Source organism: Phlebotomus papatasi, chromosome 2 (assembly GCF_024763615.1).
Source record: "Phlebotomus papatasi isolate M1 chromosome 2, Ppap_2.1, whole genome shotgun sequence".
Classification (NCBI taxonomy): Eukaryota; Metazoa; Arthropoda; class Insecta; order Diptera; family Psychodidae; genus Phlebotomus; species Phlebotomus papatasi.
Genome location: NC_077223.1, coordinates 59,040,760 through 59,057,235, shown reverse-complemented (window position 1 = coordinate 59,057,235; position 16,476 = coordinate 59,040,760). Strand labels below are relative to the sequence as shown.

The window sequence follows — 16,476 nt, the reverse complement described above, 5'->3', positions numbered from 1 at the left end:
GGAAAAATTATAGAGAACATTCTGGTCTACATTTCACCCATATATTACTTTTGTGCCAGTTCATCCAAATCCTTGATATTTTGGTTTAAATACAAAATTTGTATAATTTCACGAATTTGATTCAAGATAACTGAATGGCGTCTCCCTACTTCAGCATCAAATCGAATTTGCATGCACTCCGAGTTAGCTCACGTTAAGAATCTCACCTACATAAGCCGGTTAGGATTATCTGTCCCTTTTAGTCTTACTCCCCTTACTTCCATTGTTCTTGACATTGAGAAAAAAATTGAATTCATATTTTTAAAATAATATACATGCGATACCAGCATTATTTATTATTATTTTAACATTAAACAAATTACAATTTTAGTGCATTTAAAACTAAAAATCTATTTTAGTAGAATCTGAATTAAGTGAAATGAATTAAAATTCGGTATCACAAATCGCTATGGATAATTTTAAGATTTATTGATTTAGATTTCTTGATGTTTTTGTGTATGTAGTCTAGACAAATCAATTTTGTTGTTTTTTGTACTTAGATAATTAATCTTGATCATCCGACTTATTTCATTATTACGAAAAAGTTTAATGCCTATAATTTGAATGGACTACAATTTTTCAGAAAAAATGAGGTTTGTAAAAACGAAATTTAGAAGCTATGAATTATCAAATAATATCAAAGAGATTTACAATTTTTTTTTAAATTTTAATATCAAAATATAGGGTAAGTGTGCCAAATTTCGGCATAGTTGCATGCAAGCGCCAAAATCTCAAGCTTTAAATGTAATATTTTTAAGAAAAATTGAATATTTTTGTTACTCTTTTATAAGGAGTATTGCTTGGAACATTGCAGACAGTTTATCATCTTTATTTTCTCTAAAATCATTCTAAATACAATTTAAAATGAATAAAAATGTAGACATAGCATTGGTGGCCTATTTCGGCCACCTTCATTCTCATAGTTCCTTGCCCTTTTGGAATTCTTTCAATGTCCTTTTCAGATCATCTTGCTCATCGAAGCGACATTTTTTGTTATTTTTTTTGCATTGTACAATCTCAAGAGTACGTAAAATCTAAAAGTTCATGGAAATTCGAGGAACAAAAAAGGTGGCCGAAATTGCAAGCTGGCCGGAATTTGGCACACTTACCCTATATTTTTGGATTTTCCCCTAAGCGCTTTCGAAGGGATTTCATCGTAGTAATAAACTCTTCTGTTAAATATTTTTGAAAGTTCCACAATTTTAACTACTTTTCTTTTTTAGGCCTTAAATGCTTTCTTTTTCTAAATCAACAAAGAGGTAAATGCCTCGACCTTTATGGGAAGTTTGAACCTTTTCAATCATACTGAATCGGTCATGAATTCAATTGTAAATGCCATGAAATTTTTGTTTTTCTTTTATTTTACAGTAAACTTTTTTTTTTATTTTCTTTAAAAGTTTGTTTTACATTTACACAAGATCTTAAAAATGTTTAACTAGTTCCCGTCTGGTAATAAACTTTGATATCACTAGTATAGCAGAGTTTTTGGATATTTACAAATAAAAATTTACAATCCAAAGAAAAGAAAATAGTAATAAAAGCTCAAGAATATGAATTGCTACAGGGGGAGGTGGGGCTATTTTAACTCTTTCGCGTCCATAGGGTAATGTCATGACTCGGGGAAAAAAGTTTTTTTTGGGTATTTACATTAATTGAAATCTATCTGTTCGTGCACGACATCATAATAGAAGGATGTAAGATTCTTGGCTCATTTTCTCAAGACTCCAGTTAGATTTCAATTAATGTAAATAAGCCAAAAAGAAACTTTTTTCCCCGGGTCATATATGACCCTATGGACGCGAAAGAGTTAAGCAGTAGAGCTACATTGTTGTAAGATTTTTTTCGATTACTCATAAAAGAAGCGAGACCTTACAATTATTTCATTATTTCCACAAAATAGTTTTATCTATGGTAAAGTACATTATTTTAAAGCCTAGTTGCTTTTAGAAACCCTAATGGCGCCAAAATGCTTCAAGTCAATAAAACCAATAAAACGTTTGATTAGCCTAAACATTTTATCCATTTTTTTAAGCCAATTAATTGCTAATTAATTAATTAATAGAATACTTTAATTTCACGTTTTGAATATTAATAAAGAAAAAAGATTGTTAAATCAACTAAACATGCTGAAAAGTTACTAATTTTCAATTGTTAAAACGTTGTATATAATTTTTAATGTTTTCCCAGTACCATGTTGTACAATTCACAATTCTATTTTTCTGGGTGTTATCAGCAGTAGAATGTGTATGTGACTCTATGCCACTCAACACCAGCTCCCATCTCGACTCGGTGTTATTTTTTGATCAACAACTCAGCCGAGAGTATTGGAAGAGAGGTGTTCCTCCAAGTTGTCGAACGGGTCGCGCGTTCGGAAAATCCCCCAAAAGTTCTTCATCATTTGAAAAATCGGTCAGTACGTTTATCATCCCCCCACAGAGCTTTTGATACATATCCTGAGCTTTTCCGGGAAGTAGATATCGAAAAGTGTGAGTGTGTGTTTTTTTCCTGAAAAAAAAATTGGGAAGAAAAATTCCCCTCGTGGTGGTGTGTGCGCGGAAAAGTTGGGAGTTTAGTGTGAGAGAGCTACTGAAGGCTTGAGAGAGTGAGAGAGAGACTCTTTGGTCATCCCCCTCAAAGTTAAGGAGAAGCTTGTGTCTTTTGGGGCCTGATCAGAGTGGTGTTGGGGAAAAATTCAATAAGCGAATCACGCGCATCCGTCGAGTGCCCACCCAAAAAATCAACGACACAGTTGCAACCTTTTGGGCCAACACTTGAGGCATCGAATTTTTGAGAGGCACTGTGGGCACCACTTTGCTACGAGGCCCCCTCAATCCAACCCCCTCGGTGCTAGGCAAAATAATAAAAAAAAAAGAAAAATTGGCCAGAGGCGAGAGACGCCCCGCTTTTCTGCGGTTCTCTTGGGCTCAGTGTGAAATCGATGGTCTGCAGAGTTGCTCGGCGCGAAAATCGATTTAGTCGATTCAGTGTAAAAAGTGTCCGGGACACGGGTGAAGAGTGACGGAGTGCCCCCCAGGAGCTTTTTCCGACCCTCTGGAGTGCGTGTGTGTGTGTGTTGAAAAAGCGCGAAAAGTGAGTGTAAGCTTTTTTTTGCCCCAAAAAAAAGAGCTTGCGGGAAAACCATTGAAAGCAGCAAACGGGGGTTGATAGGTTTTCTTCCACCCACACCACCCACCGTGAGACACATCCACTGGGATTTCCGTGGAAAATTCCCTCAGTAAATCCACCACCCACAGAACCCCAAGTGAACCAACCCCAAAGTGTGCTCAAGCTTTAGCCATCAAATTTTTCCCAAAAGCTAAAGCTTCCACGAAGTGCCCTCCGGCAAATTGGCCCAAGTGAGTGTTGTGAAGGGCCCTACCCCCAAGTGGTTGTGAAAATTTGTGTGGCGCCCTCGGCATCGGTAAAAAAAAAAGGTGAAGAATAATGAGTGACAGGGAGCGATCATCCCCAACTCTCATTGAAAGTGGATTAAAGACACTCATCGGCCGGGACAGCAACTATCCTCTAATTAGTGGAATAAATGGTGAGTTTTCAGCTTAAATTTTTATACATCCCCAAAAAACATTTTTGTGAAGAAAAAGAGAGAAATTTTTCCGTGAGCGGTTGCCGGCAAAAAATTCCATAATTTATTCAGTCTGCGACACATTCAGAGACCTGAAGACATGTGATGTGATAATTTTGATTAAAACACCAAGCTTGTGTGTAAATTCCAATGGCACACACTCAGCCAGAGCGCTTGAAAAAAAGCACTTTTCAACTGGCACGGGCCAATAACTAAAAAAGTAGGTGTTCACTTTATTTTATTACAGGAAATATATAAAGGCGTTAACACATAAAAATATTAAAAAAAACGGAACATGTTAGGGGTTGCTATAAACATACATGTACTAAATAATCATGATAATGGAAATTAAATTACGATTAGATATGAAACGTGTCAGATAAAGTTTTAAATCAGTTTAGAAGGCTGTTGCTCTTTTTAGAACAAGATAAACCGTAAAAAATGTTGGTCTAATGTTTTAGTACAGGTTAAGTAATAATTAAATGTAATTTTATGGCCACTAAACTACTTTTTTTGTCAGAAAAAATAAATAATGAAATTATTTTTTAGGATCGCAAAAAACAAAAATTTTAGAAAAATTATAAAATTCTACATCACAATTTTTTAAATTGCCTTTGTAAATATTTAGATTTAGTACGAATTTTGGTCTATCACTTAGGGATTTTCTATTAGATCATACAGAAATTACCAATTACTTTTTCAAGTTTCATTGAGGCCATTTACATCGCCGCATTGGATTGAGATTAAATTGTCCCAAAATTGGGTTTTGGGACAATTCAGTCAGAATCTAATACGACAGTCTAAATGACCTCAATGAAATCGTTTAGATTGCGGCCTTAGATTAAGACTTAATTATCCTAAATCCAGTTTTGGAACAGTTCAATCCCAATCTAATGCGGCAGTGTAAATAGCCTCATTAACACATTTCTGTTCTAAATTTTTAGTACATGGTTTGGGATATTTGTTAAATATAATATTATGAATATTATAACTAAATTCATATATACCTTTTTTAAATTTACCACGTCCTATTTGAGGAGTTGTATCTTAAAAAAATCCCCCTTCACAAATATTTAATAAACAAATTACGGAATAATCCATCTGCAATGTTTTTTAGTACAAATATACCAAGTTCCCTTTTAAGAAAGCAGCTCCTTTGCAAATCATGAATAAAATTAATCTATTTAAGTACTATTCCATTGTCAAAATAGCAACTTTTTTATTATATATAGTTTTCAACACCTGTTGTTCATTTCCGATATTTCTCGTTTTTGGTAGATACACAAACCAAATTGTATTAATATAATTGAATTAGACTAAGGAAAATTGAAAAATAGTTACAAACTCTTTTTCCCTAATTACTAACAGTCCCCTTTTTTTGAAACTGGAGTTCAAACAGATTTTAAACCAAAAACTGTGAAAGATAAAGTTTAACCCTTTTACCGTTTATAACCGTTTTAAGGACGATTGTATCACCGGTGTCCCATAAAGAAAATAATTTTTTCTGGTAATCTAAAGTTGCTTTTTTATGTTTGTACGTAATTGTAAAGTAGAATGTTGAAAGAATCTAGGACATTTTTTGAAAGTCTCCAGCCATTTGCTATTGGTAAATTTTTAAGCTCAATAATTACGAATTTTTAAATTCTCATATTAAAAATTTATTTTAATTATTTTTTGTACTTTCAATTTTTTTAAGCAAAACCGTTTGGAAAAAACTACGATACTCAAACATAACATTTTTTCATTAGAATGAAAATTATTAGTCATTGGTATTGTTAGAAAAATTATTTAAATTTTTGGGCTATTTTTTTATTTAAAAGTATAGATTATTTAAATGTATTTTTCAGTTGACAGGATTGAAATGATTTAAAAAAAAGGAATTTTAATTACATTATTTTAGCGAATAAAATATTTTAGTTCTATCATGTGTACTTATTGGCGAAAGTTTGTCGACATTCAAAGCTGTAGCCAATCGGAGAATCCAGCGGGATAGAAATAGAGAAAACAACGGGTCGAAGGAACATCTGTTCGGCAGGGAACATCTTTTGGCAATTTCGTCACAATATTGATATTTATCTAATGTTTCTAAAAAATGCAAGTGCTATGAAATTTTTTCAATATTCCTTTTTATAAAAAGATATAGATTCAAATTTCAATTCCGAAATGATACAAAATAGGGTGCCAATAGATTTCGATACAATCTCTTAAAGTGCCGATAGGTGTTCCTTCGACCCTATTAAATAGAATAAAATATTTAATTATATGTGGATTAAAGTTTAAGCCCTATTATCCCGAAACTTTGCTTACAATTTCATAAATTGTTACTTGTCAACCTCTTAATTTTTATAGCTACTCATTTATTTAATACAACTACACTAAGTTATGTTTCATGGGTAAAAATGAGGCCTTCTTTACACTCGTATTGGTCACATGAAAGTGAATTTAAGTCCATGTGTGGATGGATTAGCACTGCAAGAGAGCAAAAAAAAGACGCAACAAAACCCGCAGCAAAAAAAGAGACAAACGAGAAAAAAGCGAAATTTTATACTAAAAGTTATTCGTAGCAGAATCTCATCAATTTCAGACCCAAGAGTGAATGATTTCGTCCGGGGTTTTTTTTTTATCATCAACACGACAAATTCATCAATTTTGAGATTATGCCTTGCGCCATTCGTCTTAAAATATTCAACGGGATGAACGTTGGATAGGGGGTTTAGGAAAATGTATGGAAAAGTTGTGTAAAGTGTCAGAGGAATTGATGCAAATTGCAATGAATATTCTACGAGAGAATTTTCAAGTGATCTATTCCGGTGCCATGATGAGATGAGTAAAAATGGAATAAAATTTTACTTTGCGAAATTTGTATCTTAAATTCTATTCTGGTGAGCATTCAGGTGAAATTGATGCAGGTCCTTGGATGAAAAGCACTTTTCAACAAAAAGCTCAATTAGATTCCCGTGGCGAATTAATTTGGGAAAAGTCTCAGCATGAAATGTAGGGCAGGACGAAAAAAAAGAGATCCAAAATCCAGCTCGCTTCTTAATGTAATTGCTGAGGTGTACCAGAAGGGGGAAAAGGCAATAGAAGAAGCTGTGTTGATGGACAATTAAATGAATTGTCTAAATTAAAAATTGTTGAAGTGGCATGAAGTACAATGTGAGTGCTTGAAGGCATTTGTTTTATACTTGTCTACAACTCTTGCGCACTGACGACAATTTCGCGTTTCAAATGGAGCAAACAAATACCGGAGAAACGGACAAAACTATACTTAATCATATGACTTATGGCTCTGTTATTGGGAGTTTCGGTTGCTCTTGGAGTCTTGTTGCTGGAAAAATTTAATTGAAGAATTGACCGAGAAGATAGATACACACACTCACAGCCCCCCTTTTCCTTATCAGTGCCATCGACGAAGACGTTGACACATCCTACATGTGTTTGCTGACATTCTCAATTACTCGCCAAGAAGTACTTGGGAATTTATTAACTCTGCGAGGAGATTTACTGTCCGACACGACATTTAGACCACTATCTTACTCACTGATAAGCTGACTCTTGCTATCATTTCTGTCGCATTGTGTCGCAAACGGACGAGATGAGAATATTGTGCCTCAGATTCTATGCCATTTTATCGTACACCTTGCGCCATGATACGTGATTAGATACAAGAAAGCATCTCACGCATGAAAGTCATTATTCTCTAACGTGAAATTTTGACTTGAAAATTTCATCATACTTGTGAAATTTGCGTGCTTTTCCTTGTCGGACATTATCACCGTGCTGTCATAAAGTTTAATCAGTCAATATAACTGATAGAAGAATTTTTAAGCAAAGTTCTAATAGATTTGTTTATTGGTTTTTAAGAGTATACAACGAACTACGGTTACTACTAGGCCAACGGTGCTGTGTTCAATCAATGCAAATTTGAATTTTTAAAATGAGTAGGCATTACCCAGCGAAGACCAGATCTAATCTTAACATGACATAAGAGAAACGTAATTTTTACGTTTTTTACGGTGTTTACCAGATCCAGAGGGGTTCCTAAAGATCGGTGGCAGCTAAAATCCCGAAAGCAAAAGTCCCGAAAGCCAAAATCCCGAACGCAAAAGTCCCGAAAAGGCCAAAATCCTGAAAGCCAAAATCCCGAATGTTCAAAATCCTGAAAGGGATGAAATTATATGGGGGAAAATGTTTAGAATAATTTTCCAAGACACAGAAGATTTCCTTTTAACTCCAGAAAGCGCAGGTGCAATTGTGGGGTATCTATGACACTTTAAAGAATTTGGGAATTTGGCTTTCGGGATTTTGGCCTATTCGGGATTTTGGCTTTCGGGATTTTGATCGGGACCCATATATAAAGCCTACATCATTTGCAGTATCAATATGCAGCAGGAACCCGAATTGGAAAATAGGAATGGAAAATATGGCAATTCCATCAGGGCAACACCAAACCATGTATATCTTTAGGGGGTCGCTAAAGATCCCTATGATATCCCTATGATACTTCAACTGATGTAGGCTTTATAAATTGCTCTTATGAAGCAAAGTCCAGTGAGCTTCACTGCACTTGATTCCACGGGCATAGGACTGACAACCTCATCCCGTACAAGAAAAAAATAATAATGCATGTCTAGAAATCCCCTTGCGGGAAGGCCTTGTTCCTTCATGGAATGTTGTTCCTGCATTATTATTATATATTATTATTATGAAGCAAAATCTTTATTCTTTGAGGACAGTTTTTAACTCGTTTATGAGATGTCGACGAGGAACTTCCGAGCCATTTTGCCGTCAAATAACTTGTATAATTACTGACATTATTATCCACTTTACCGTAATCTGAAGATCTGGTGATTCCCAGAGAATCCCTTTTTAGGTTCCACAGTACACAGATATCAGACTTCAATCTTTCTCTGAAGATGTAGTTTGGGTATATCGAGTGTTTAAATTTTCTTGTTATTGGGTTTTCGTGTTATTGGTTTCTCGTGCAGTAATGAGAAAGCTTCGCAGAAGCGTGGTGGAAAAGGCCGACCTTGGTCGTTCGGTTAATTATCGGTTTTCAAAGTTGTGTTCATGGCACCTATGGTAATTATATTTGGGTAATGACCGAATAAGTAAGATCGCGAGTACAAGCTGCCAAGATGAAGTACCTTCGGGTGGTTAAGGGGATCGAGATCGAGTGAAGAACGTAGCCATTCGTGAGGAGTTAAGAGTCGAGGAGTTGCTTCTTCGAGTTGAGAGATCACAACTTCGATGGTATGGTTATGGTATGGTACGCATGAATGAAGAAAAATTCCCCAGAAAAACTATGCAACCCAAGGGCCTCGACCTCGGAAAGACCTAGGACAAAGTGTCTGGATCAAATTCCGAATCTTGCTTGACTTTTTTGGATTGACCGCGATCATATTCCTGAAGTGGCAGAGGATCGATAGGCATGTTCTGCTAACTTGGATATCATAGGCCCGCGACGAAGTGTTTTCGTGTTTAATATAATATTATTGGACGGTTTTAATTAAATTTGAACAATAACTTTGGGTTTAGATATTGAGCAAGTAGAGATTTTCAAATCGTTCTATTTTTAAAGTTCTTTCCGGACTTTAAATGTATTTTGAACATTTTTAAATGGGGTTCGGAATTCTCACTAAATTTTCGACAATAAGTACAACCATTTACAAATCATTTTAAAGCTATTTCAAAGCTCCGTGGAATTTGAAGCTGCAAAGCCTCATTCATTCTGCGTCAAATATACTCTATCATTCTTCACTGAAAGCCTCACAATTGAGCTTTGAAACCTCTTACTAATCCCTCATGTGACCGAAGTCTATGCCTCAAAACTCACATGCTTGTTCATGGGGACAAAATCAATTTTGGTCTCTGATATGGATTTTAACTTGGCTAAAACACAAGAGTCCAAATGGAAAAGGAAAACGCGTTGTTATTGAGTGAAGAAGAAGAAGTATGAGGAAAAAAACGGGAGAGTCTCACAATTAAATTATTGATAAGTATGGATGAAGTTTGAATGTAAGGAAAAATGGAAGAAAAAAAAAGACAGATAAAGTTGCGATTGAAGCTCAACCCCATGACACGATGACATTCAAAAGGCATGGAAAAAGATGATTCTGGATGTGTGAGTGAGAGAGGAATGATTTTTAGAGAGACATGCAATCGGCTAAAGAGGCAGATTTAGCCACAATTTTATTGTTTATCGGCAACAATTCCACTGCCACACTGTAATTTCCTTCAGTTCTAGGCATGGGAAAATTCCAAAGAAAAGCCCATAAAGAGACGTAACAATGAGAGAAGCAAAATGGGTCGAGAGACTAAGAAGTCAAGAGAAAAACAAACGTATAAATCAAATTTGCAATTTTCCCAGATGAGTACAAAACTTGGGTTGGAAGGTGCTTAAAAACACCTCCGCAAGAATTTCTCATTAATTTTTCAATTTATAAAATTTTGTTTGCTAAAACTCAATCCTTTTTTGAAGCATAAACTGCCTCGTTAAATTGCGAGAGGGTGCTTCTACTTTTAACTTTCAAAGAGAGTGCCATATAGAGGATACCGGTGTAAGTTCGAATAGGAACAATTCCGAATGATGTTAATGTTTTTTTTTTTATTTTTTAATGTGGAATTCTAGTGAAAGGCCTGTATGCGTTCATGTAGGTAGAGCTACCTGTGGGTGTCCTAAAAGTGAGCTATTTTAATAGGCAAATGTCAAGACGATAGACTCGTTTCGGTTTGATCGTCTCATTTTATAAATAAAAATTATTTTTCTTAAGTATAAAAAAAATTGCTGTCAAACAACTGAGTTAAATTTACCAAAAAAAAAACTTAAATGATCTATTATTATTATTTAGAAAGCAGGACTTGGTACAAAATCGTACATATAATTTTCTTACAAGGATTGATTGGATAATTTTCAAACTTAGTTTAGAATCTAAACTTTAATGCTACTTTCTGTGAATAAGAGGTCAAATGTTGTCAAAAGCAATTGAAAAATGCGTTCTATGTGTTTTTTTTAATTTTTCTAAAGTTTTTTTTTTTATTTTTCCTAGTTAATGTTTCTTTGAAAGTTGAAATTACTTGTTCGTGACCAGTAAAAAATTCACAATAAAACAATTTTTGAATTTATTTTTCAAAATGTTGATTACCTTACAGAGACTATTTTCAAAAGTAAAAGATAAGGTGCCCAAAATTATTCTAAAATTTTCTGAGTTTTGGACAAATGTACATTTTCCAAACTTGTGTGGTATTACCCCAGTTTCCCATATGAGAAAAAATTACACTAAAGCATTTTAATTTAAAAAATAATGCTGAAAAAATATGAGCAGTATTACAATTTAAACAATTGTAAATAGATTTTATTATTTAAATTCTAAAATTATTGTTTTTTCTGATTGAATACCATGGTAGAAATCATGTTTAGCTCAGAAAAAAATTAAATTTTGTCAGTAAAATAATAATATCTAGTCGTTAACCCTTTCTGTGCGATAGGAACACCGTTGTCACAATTTGTTTTCCTACGGCCTTCTAAAGGTATATTTTCCTCTAAGAAATCAGCGAAGGTTTTTTTTCTGACCAATTATTGTCCCTCTCATCCTTAAAAGGTTAAAAAGGTCCAATATCTGTGTAATAAAATAGGTTAACCACATTTAATAAGTAAAGAAATCTTTGACATGAATAATATTTTTATTGGTAAAACTTACTAATTCTTTTATTTTTTTGTAAAAATAGTATTTGAACATTTTATGACTTCGAAAGTACGAGCTTCTTATTGATAAGTCGACTTTTGTTTAACTAACAATACCAACAATACCCTCGTTTTCCCTTCATCCTTTCCTGTCTGATCAATATCATGTTTTCCAATATCAAAGAAATGACCTTTCTCAAGATCAATAGATAAAAAGCCTGTAGGGACCGTATTTCTCAACTGATTAGAGTTTTTTTTGGGTTCGATGAAAACGTCTTATTAGTGTTCCTGACAAGTGTGATACGATTCTAAATGATTTTATTAACCAGTTAATGATCTTCTTCTCGGTGCTCTTTTCCGTAATTTGTAAATCGGTTCAAAATGGTTGTGAACCAAAAAACTCATGAATATGATGCTTTTTTTTATCAGTTTAACCGCTAAATAATCTTATAAATCGAGGTAAATAATGCGAAAATATTTAGAGTAGACCATCTGAGTCACGAATTCGAGCAGTCCACGAATTTGTGATGCTTTGCTATTCTGTTTTAGTAATCAAGCAATATTTCTCTTCGCCTATTTTATCCACATATTGGTCCATATTGGTCCCAAATGTTAAAGTTTGTTAATAAAACCAATAGGTTTTTATTTACTGATTTTACTAAATTTATTTTTATATTTTGTATTAATTATAAATATTGAAATAGCACGATTGTAGTCTATTAAAACTTGTATCTGAAGGATATTTATCACTACTGAATACTTCAATATCCACAAAATTTTCCCTTGTGACAATTTCCGGTGTGGGTGAGGAGAGAATCTGTACGGAAGGAAGGTGGAAAAGTATTGAAAATTTTCTCGTCTGACTGGTAGCTTCTGCGCATTCTGCCAAAATTGCCAATTTTCATCTCTGTAAATATATTCCCAAAAAAATTACATGAACCAAAAAAATTACCATGAGATTGAACATAATTAAATTAATTAGTTGTCTTTTCAGCACTATGATTTTTTTTTTATCAAAACAAACCCATAGTAATTTTACAGAGTGCACAAATACTTTGTATTAAATTTCTACATTTATTTTTCTCGTGTTCTTAATTTTTATGGCTCTGCCAAGTTACTATTGTAATTTTGTGCATTTTTCACGCAAAAGTTTTTGCTACACAAATGGAACTTTTAACCGAGAAAAGTTTTCTTGATTTTCTTCAAAATTACTAAGTATCAGTTGTAAATTTAATTTTGACCTCTTTTGGCACATTGTGATTTCAGAATAATTGCATTTGTAGAAAATTATTGTTTTTTTCAAATTAGCGATATTGCACATGTACTGCACATGTTATTACTTATTGCCTCTGTTAAAATAATTAATTTACACTTTATTTAAATGAAAATGGCAAGGCGATGAATTATTGGGAATAGTGAGAATTGTCGTGAAACCTTCAAGAATTTTGCAATAGTTCTCTACTTTTTAATATTCACTCATTTATAATCGTTTTATATTGGATTATAAATTAAGTCAAAAATTTTAAACAGTGAGATATTAGAACAATATTAAAATAACAAGATAATGACTTTTTATGGTTCGAGAACGAAATAATAAAAAGGTAAAAAATTTAGGGAGTGTACTGTACGTACATTATATTGTTCTCTCTCTAGAATTTGTGAAATAAAATATAAGCCCGACATTTATTAAGTCTTCTACAAGTGTCTGAATGACATCTTATAGTCAGCAAATTGTAATGAATATAATCCTTCAAAAGCATATAATGCTAATAAAATTTCACTAATAACCATCTAAAATTTTATTTGGTACAATGAAAGTGAAATACAACAAGCCAAATGCAGTTAGAACACTCTGTGTAACACATCATAAAGCACAACAAACTCTTTTTTTAAATAATTCTTTTGATGCTTATATTGTATTGAATTAGTGAAAAGTTATTGTAAAATTAATTCAATTGCTTCGACTTTGACAAGCAAAAACTTTCCCAAAACTACATCAGACGTGCCATATATTCTAATAAGAAAAGTTGGAACGAAATTTTTTAGAAGGAATTGCATTTTACATAGCATAAATCATTATTATTAATGATGCTGGATGTTGAGTTATATATGTCTCTCTTACAAAATTTCGTAATTCTTTATTTGTCAGACAGGAAGAAAACTTTTCAGGAAGAATAAAGATTTTATTGTAAACCAAGGTTATGTTAGCATTAAAATAAAAAAAAGGGTCGAGGAGGGAGCCAAAACGTCTCAATTCTTCGAAATTCCCGGAGACTTGCCTTAGACGTGAGTTAGATGATATACAACAAAAGTACTTTCACATTACTTACCTCTGGTAGATCAGTACTTTAGAAGTAGAATTAATGGGAAACATAGCAGTGTTCATAAATTTGAAAAATTCAGAATTTTTCTGTCCACAATTACTTTTCGAGTCTACGGACTCATAATAATCAATTTGAATCAATTTTTGAAAGTCTCCTAAAATAGTTAGATGTAATACTATTGAATTTCGAATAAAAAGTTAATTACCGGTTTATAAGCGTCCCAAACCGATTGCAATCGCGTCATACTTATTAAAATTTCCAAGACCTTTCTAACGGGCCCAAACTTGACCCCATTCGGTTGATATTATATGCCTTCTAGAGCTCTTTTAACCTTTGACTTTGAAACATCATTCTTAGGAATTTTTCAATTATATTTTCGTAAGTGAACGAAATGTCCGCTTTCGCAACCTTAAAAAAATATCCAAAAATGAAATAATCTCACGATGAGTTATGCCCTAGACACACTTACGACTTAAGACGAGAGACGACTTAGTGGGAAATGATCGAAATGAAGTCTAATCATTATTTCGAATATAATTACGCTAAGCCGTCTCTCAGCTAATCCTCAGGAATGTCAAGGCCCTTATTGAACAATTTCGAAAAACATGCTTTTGGAGGGGAATGGAAGAGCTGAGGGAAAATGAAGATCATTTTAATGCCTAGAGTCGATTTATGGGGATTCCTCGAAGGTTTCAAGCCTATATCTCTAACCATTTAGTCTCCAACCCTGGTAACGGTCGAATGGGAGGTCGTAAAGAAATCTTAAATATTATTTCGTAATTTTAGTTAACCAAAAGAACTTAACTTATCCAAGGCTTTTGAAGTTCAAGATCTATATACATAGATCTTAATTTAAAGAAATACCCTTCAATTATAACTTTTAAATTTAAAACCATAACCCAGGAACAGTATTTCAGTATCTAATTAAGTGTTATGGGTCTTGAACACTAAAAAGCAAACAAGATTTCTCATTTTTTAACACAACGTATTGTTTTTAATGCAAACTCTTTTTCATGTAAAGTTACAAATTTAAATAATATTTCCTAAAAATTTAATTAAAAATACTTAAAAATTCAGCTGTTTTTCGGTAAATCTTTTGAAAAATAAACTATTCTCGCTGATAGTCACAATTACTTATAGTAAGTTCAATAGAAATCAAAAACCGAAATATTTTCTATTAGAATATTAGTTAGTTCCGTATTTGAACGAGGGATTTCCGAAAAAAAAATTTAAATTTAGAAATCCCGAGAAAGAGCTCTGCCTTTTATGGATCATTATAAGGGAATGTAGGCATGGTTTGCGAAGAGCTTATTTCTCATCTCTTTTCATGAGGTTCATATTTACCTACTTTATGGCTAAGAAATGACGACCTAGCCCTTTGCAACCAAAGAGAAAATTCGCAACGTTTGAAGGTTCACTGTGTACGAACCATGCCTATATTCCCCTAATATTATTAATATCGATTTAAATTTGTCTATAAATCTCCATAAACTATTTTGAAGTTGAAAATTGTTCAGAAATAGGGCATTTTAAAAACTCTTTAACATATTAATTAATTATTTGACAAAATCAGGTAAAAAATAGGCCTGTTGACCTTGAATAATTAAGATGGCGAGTTAACTGGTAAAAGAAGTCTAGGGATGAATGTTCAACTGGACTAACTACAAAATATATCCGAAAATAATTGAAAAAGCTTAGGTTAGTTTTGAGAAAAGTCAAAAAATATGTTTTTGGAGGGGATAAAAGAGGTGGGGGGTAATTTAGATGAGTTAGTTAGTTAAAGAATGCTGACCTATAGGGGGTCATCTAAGACAGGAAGTCGATATCACCTGCCGTTTGAATTCTAAATGGGTCAAAGTACAGAAAACACGCGGAAAACAGTTTTTTATATAGAGCTAATACCGCTATTTTCTCGATTTATTACCGATAACGACCGGCAAAAAAGAGCTTTACAAAAAATCCAAATTTTTTACTCTGTAATTTTAATCTGTTAATAAATAGGCCCTCCAATTTAGTTAAAACACATTTCTTGGTGTGTTTTATTTCAAGTTTTGTACTGTAATATAAATTGTAATCAAGAAAATTAAAAATCCTTCATTTAAGCACTAAGTTTGAAAAATTTCAGTGAAATTGGTGCATTAATTTTCGAGAAATCTTAACTACCGGTTTCCAAAATTGAATTTTGAGAAAAAAAACGGTTATAGTTGACGGTTCCTACTGGCCACCAATAGCTATAGTAATTTTAAAGGTGCTTTTGGAATTTCATTACGAATCACTTGAAACCTGGAGTAAATATTCCTGACATGTTATACTAATATACAAAAAAAACATTTTTCAGATATTACAATATCTCGTTACCTCTTAAGGCAAGATTTCAAGTTTACAAAATTTTAAGAAATTTTCCATCTCAATATTTGTTTTAATTGTATTTAAGCTGCCTTCTTGCAAAAAAAAGGATCAGTGATTTCTGACTGCCATTTATTATCCAAGTCGTTAACATGGAATATATTGTTAGCAATTAAAGTCCGTCTGCAGTGAATTTCATGCAATTTTGTATTGCGCCAAAAGCTTTTGGTGAGTGAGTGAAGTTGCAAAAAGAAAAAGTGTGACAACTTTACGACTTTTTCTGAATCTACGATGTCTTGAATGTTTCGTAGAGCGGTGCCTATTAAAATTTTCAAGTTTGAAAGACGATCGAGTTCTCTATTTTATGAGTTTTGACCCAGCGCTTTCGAAGACTTTAATGAAAATTTTACATGGGAGTGAGAATTTACTTTTAGAAGCAGTTTTTTTGTGAGCATGTGACTTTTCTGTCTACATAATTTTCTCTTGCAAATTTCTTTTCA

The 16,476-nt window shown here is 33.1% G+C and overlaps 1 protein-coding gene across 2 annotated transcripts in view; it reads left to right on the top strand.

The window, feature by feature from the left end:
• Positions 1 to 2,226: 2,226 nt before the first annotated feature.
• Positions 2,227 to 16,476, top strand: part of LOC129801913 (thyrotroph embryonic factor) — a 135,582-nt gene continuing 121,332 nt past the window's right edge. For both annotated transcript variants that reach the window (XM_055847364.1, XM_055847363.1), the window contains exon 1: positions 2,227 to 3,583. In XM_055847364.1, coding sequence (XP_055703339.1) covers positions 3,484 to 3,583 — 100 coding nt within the window. In that variant the 5' untranslated portion in view covers positions 2,227 to 3,483. The remainder of the gene's footprint in view (positions 3,584 to 16,476) is intronic.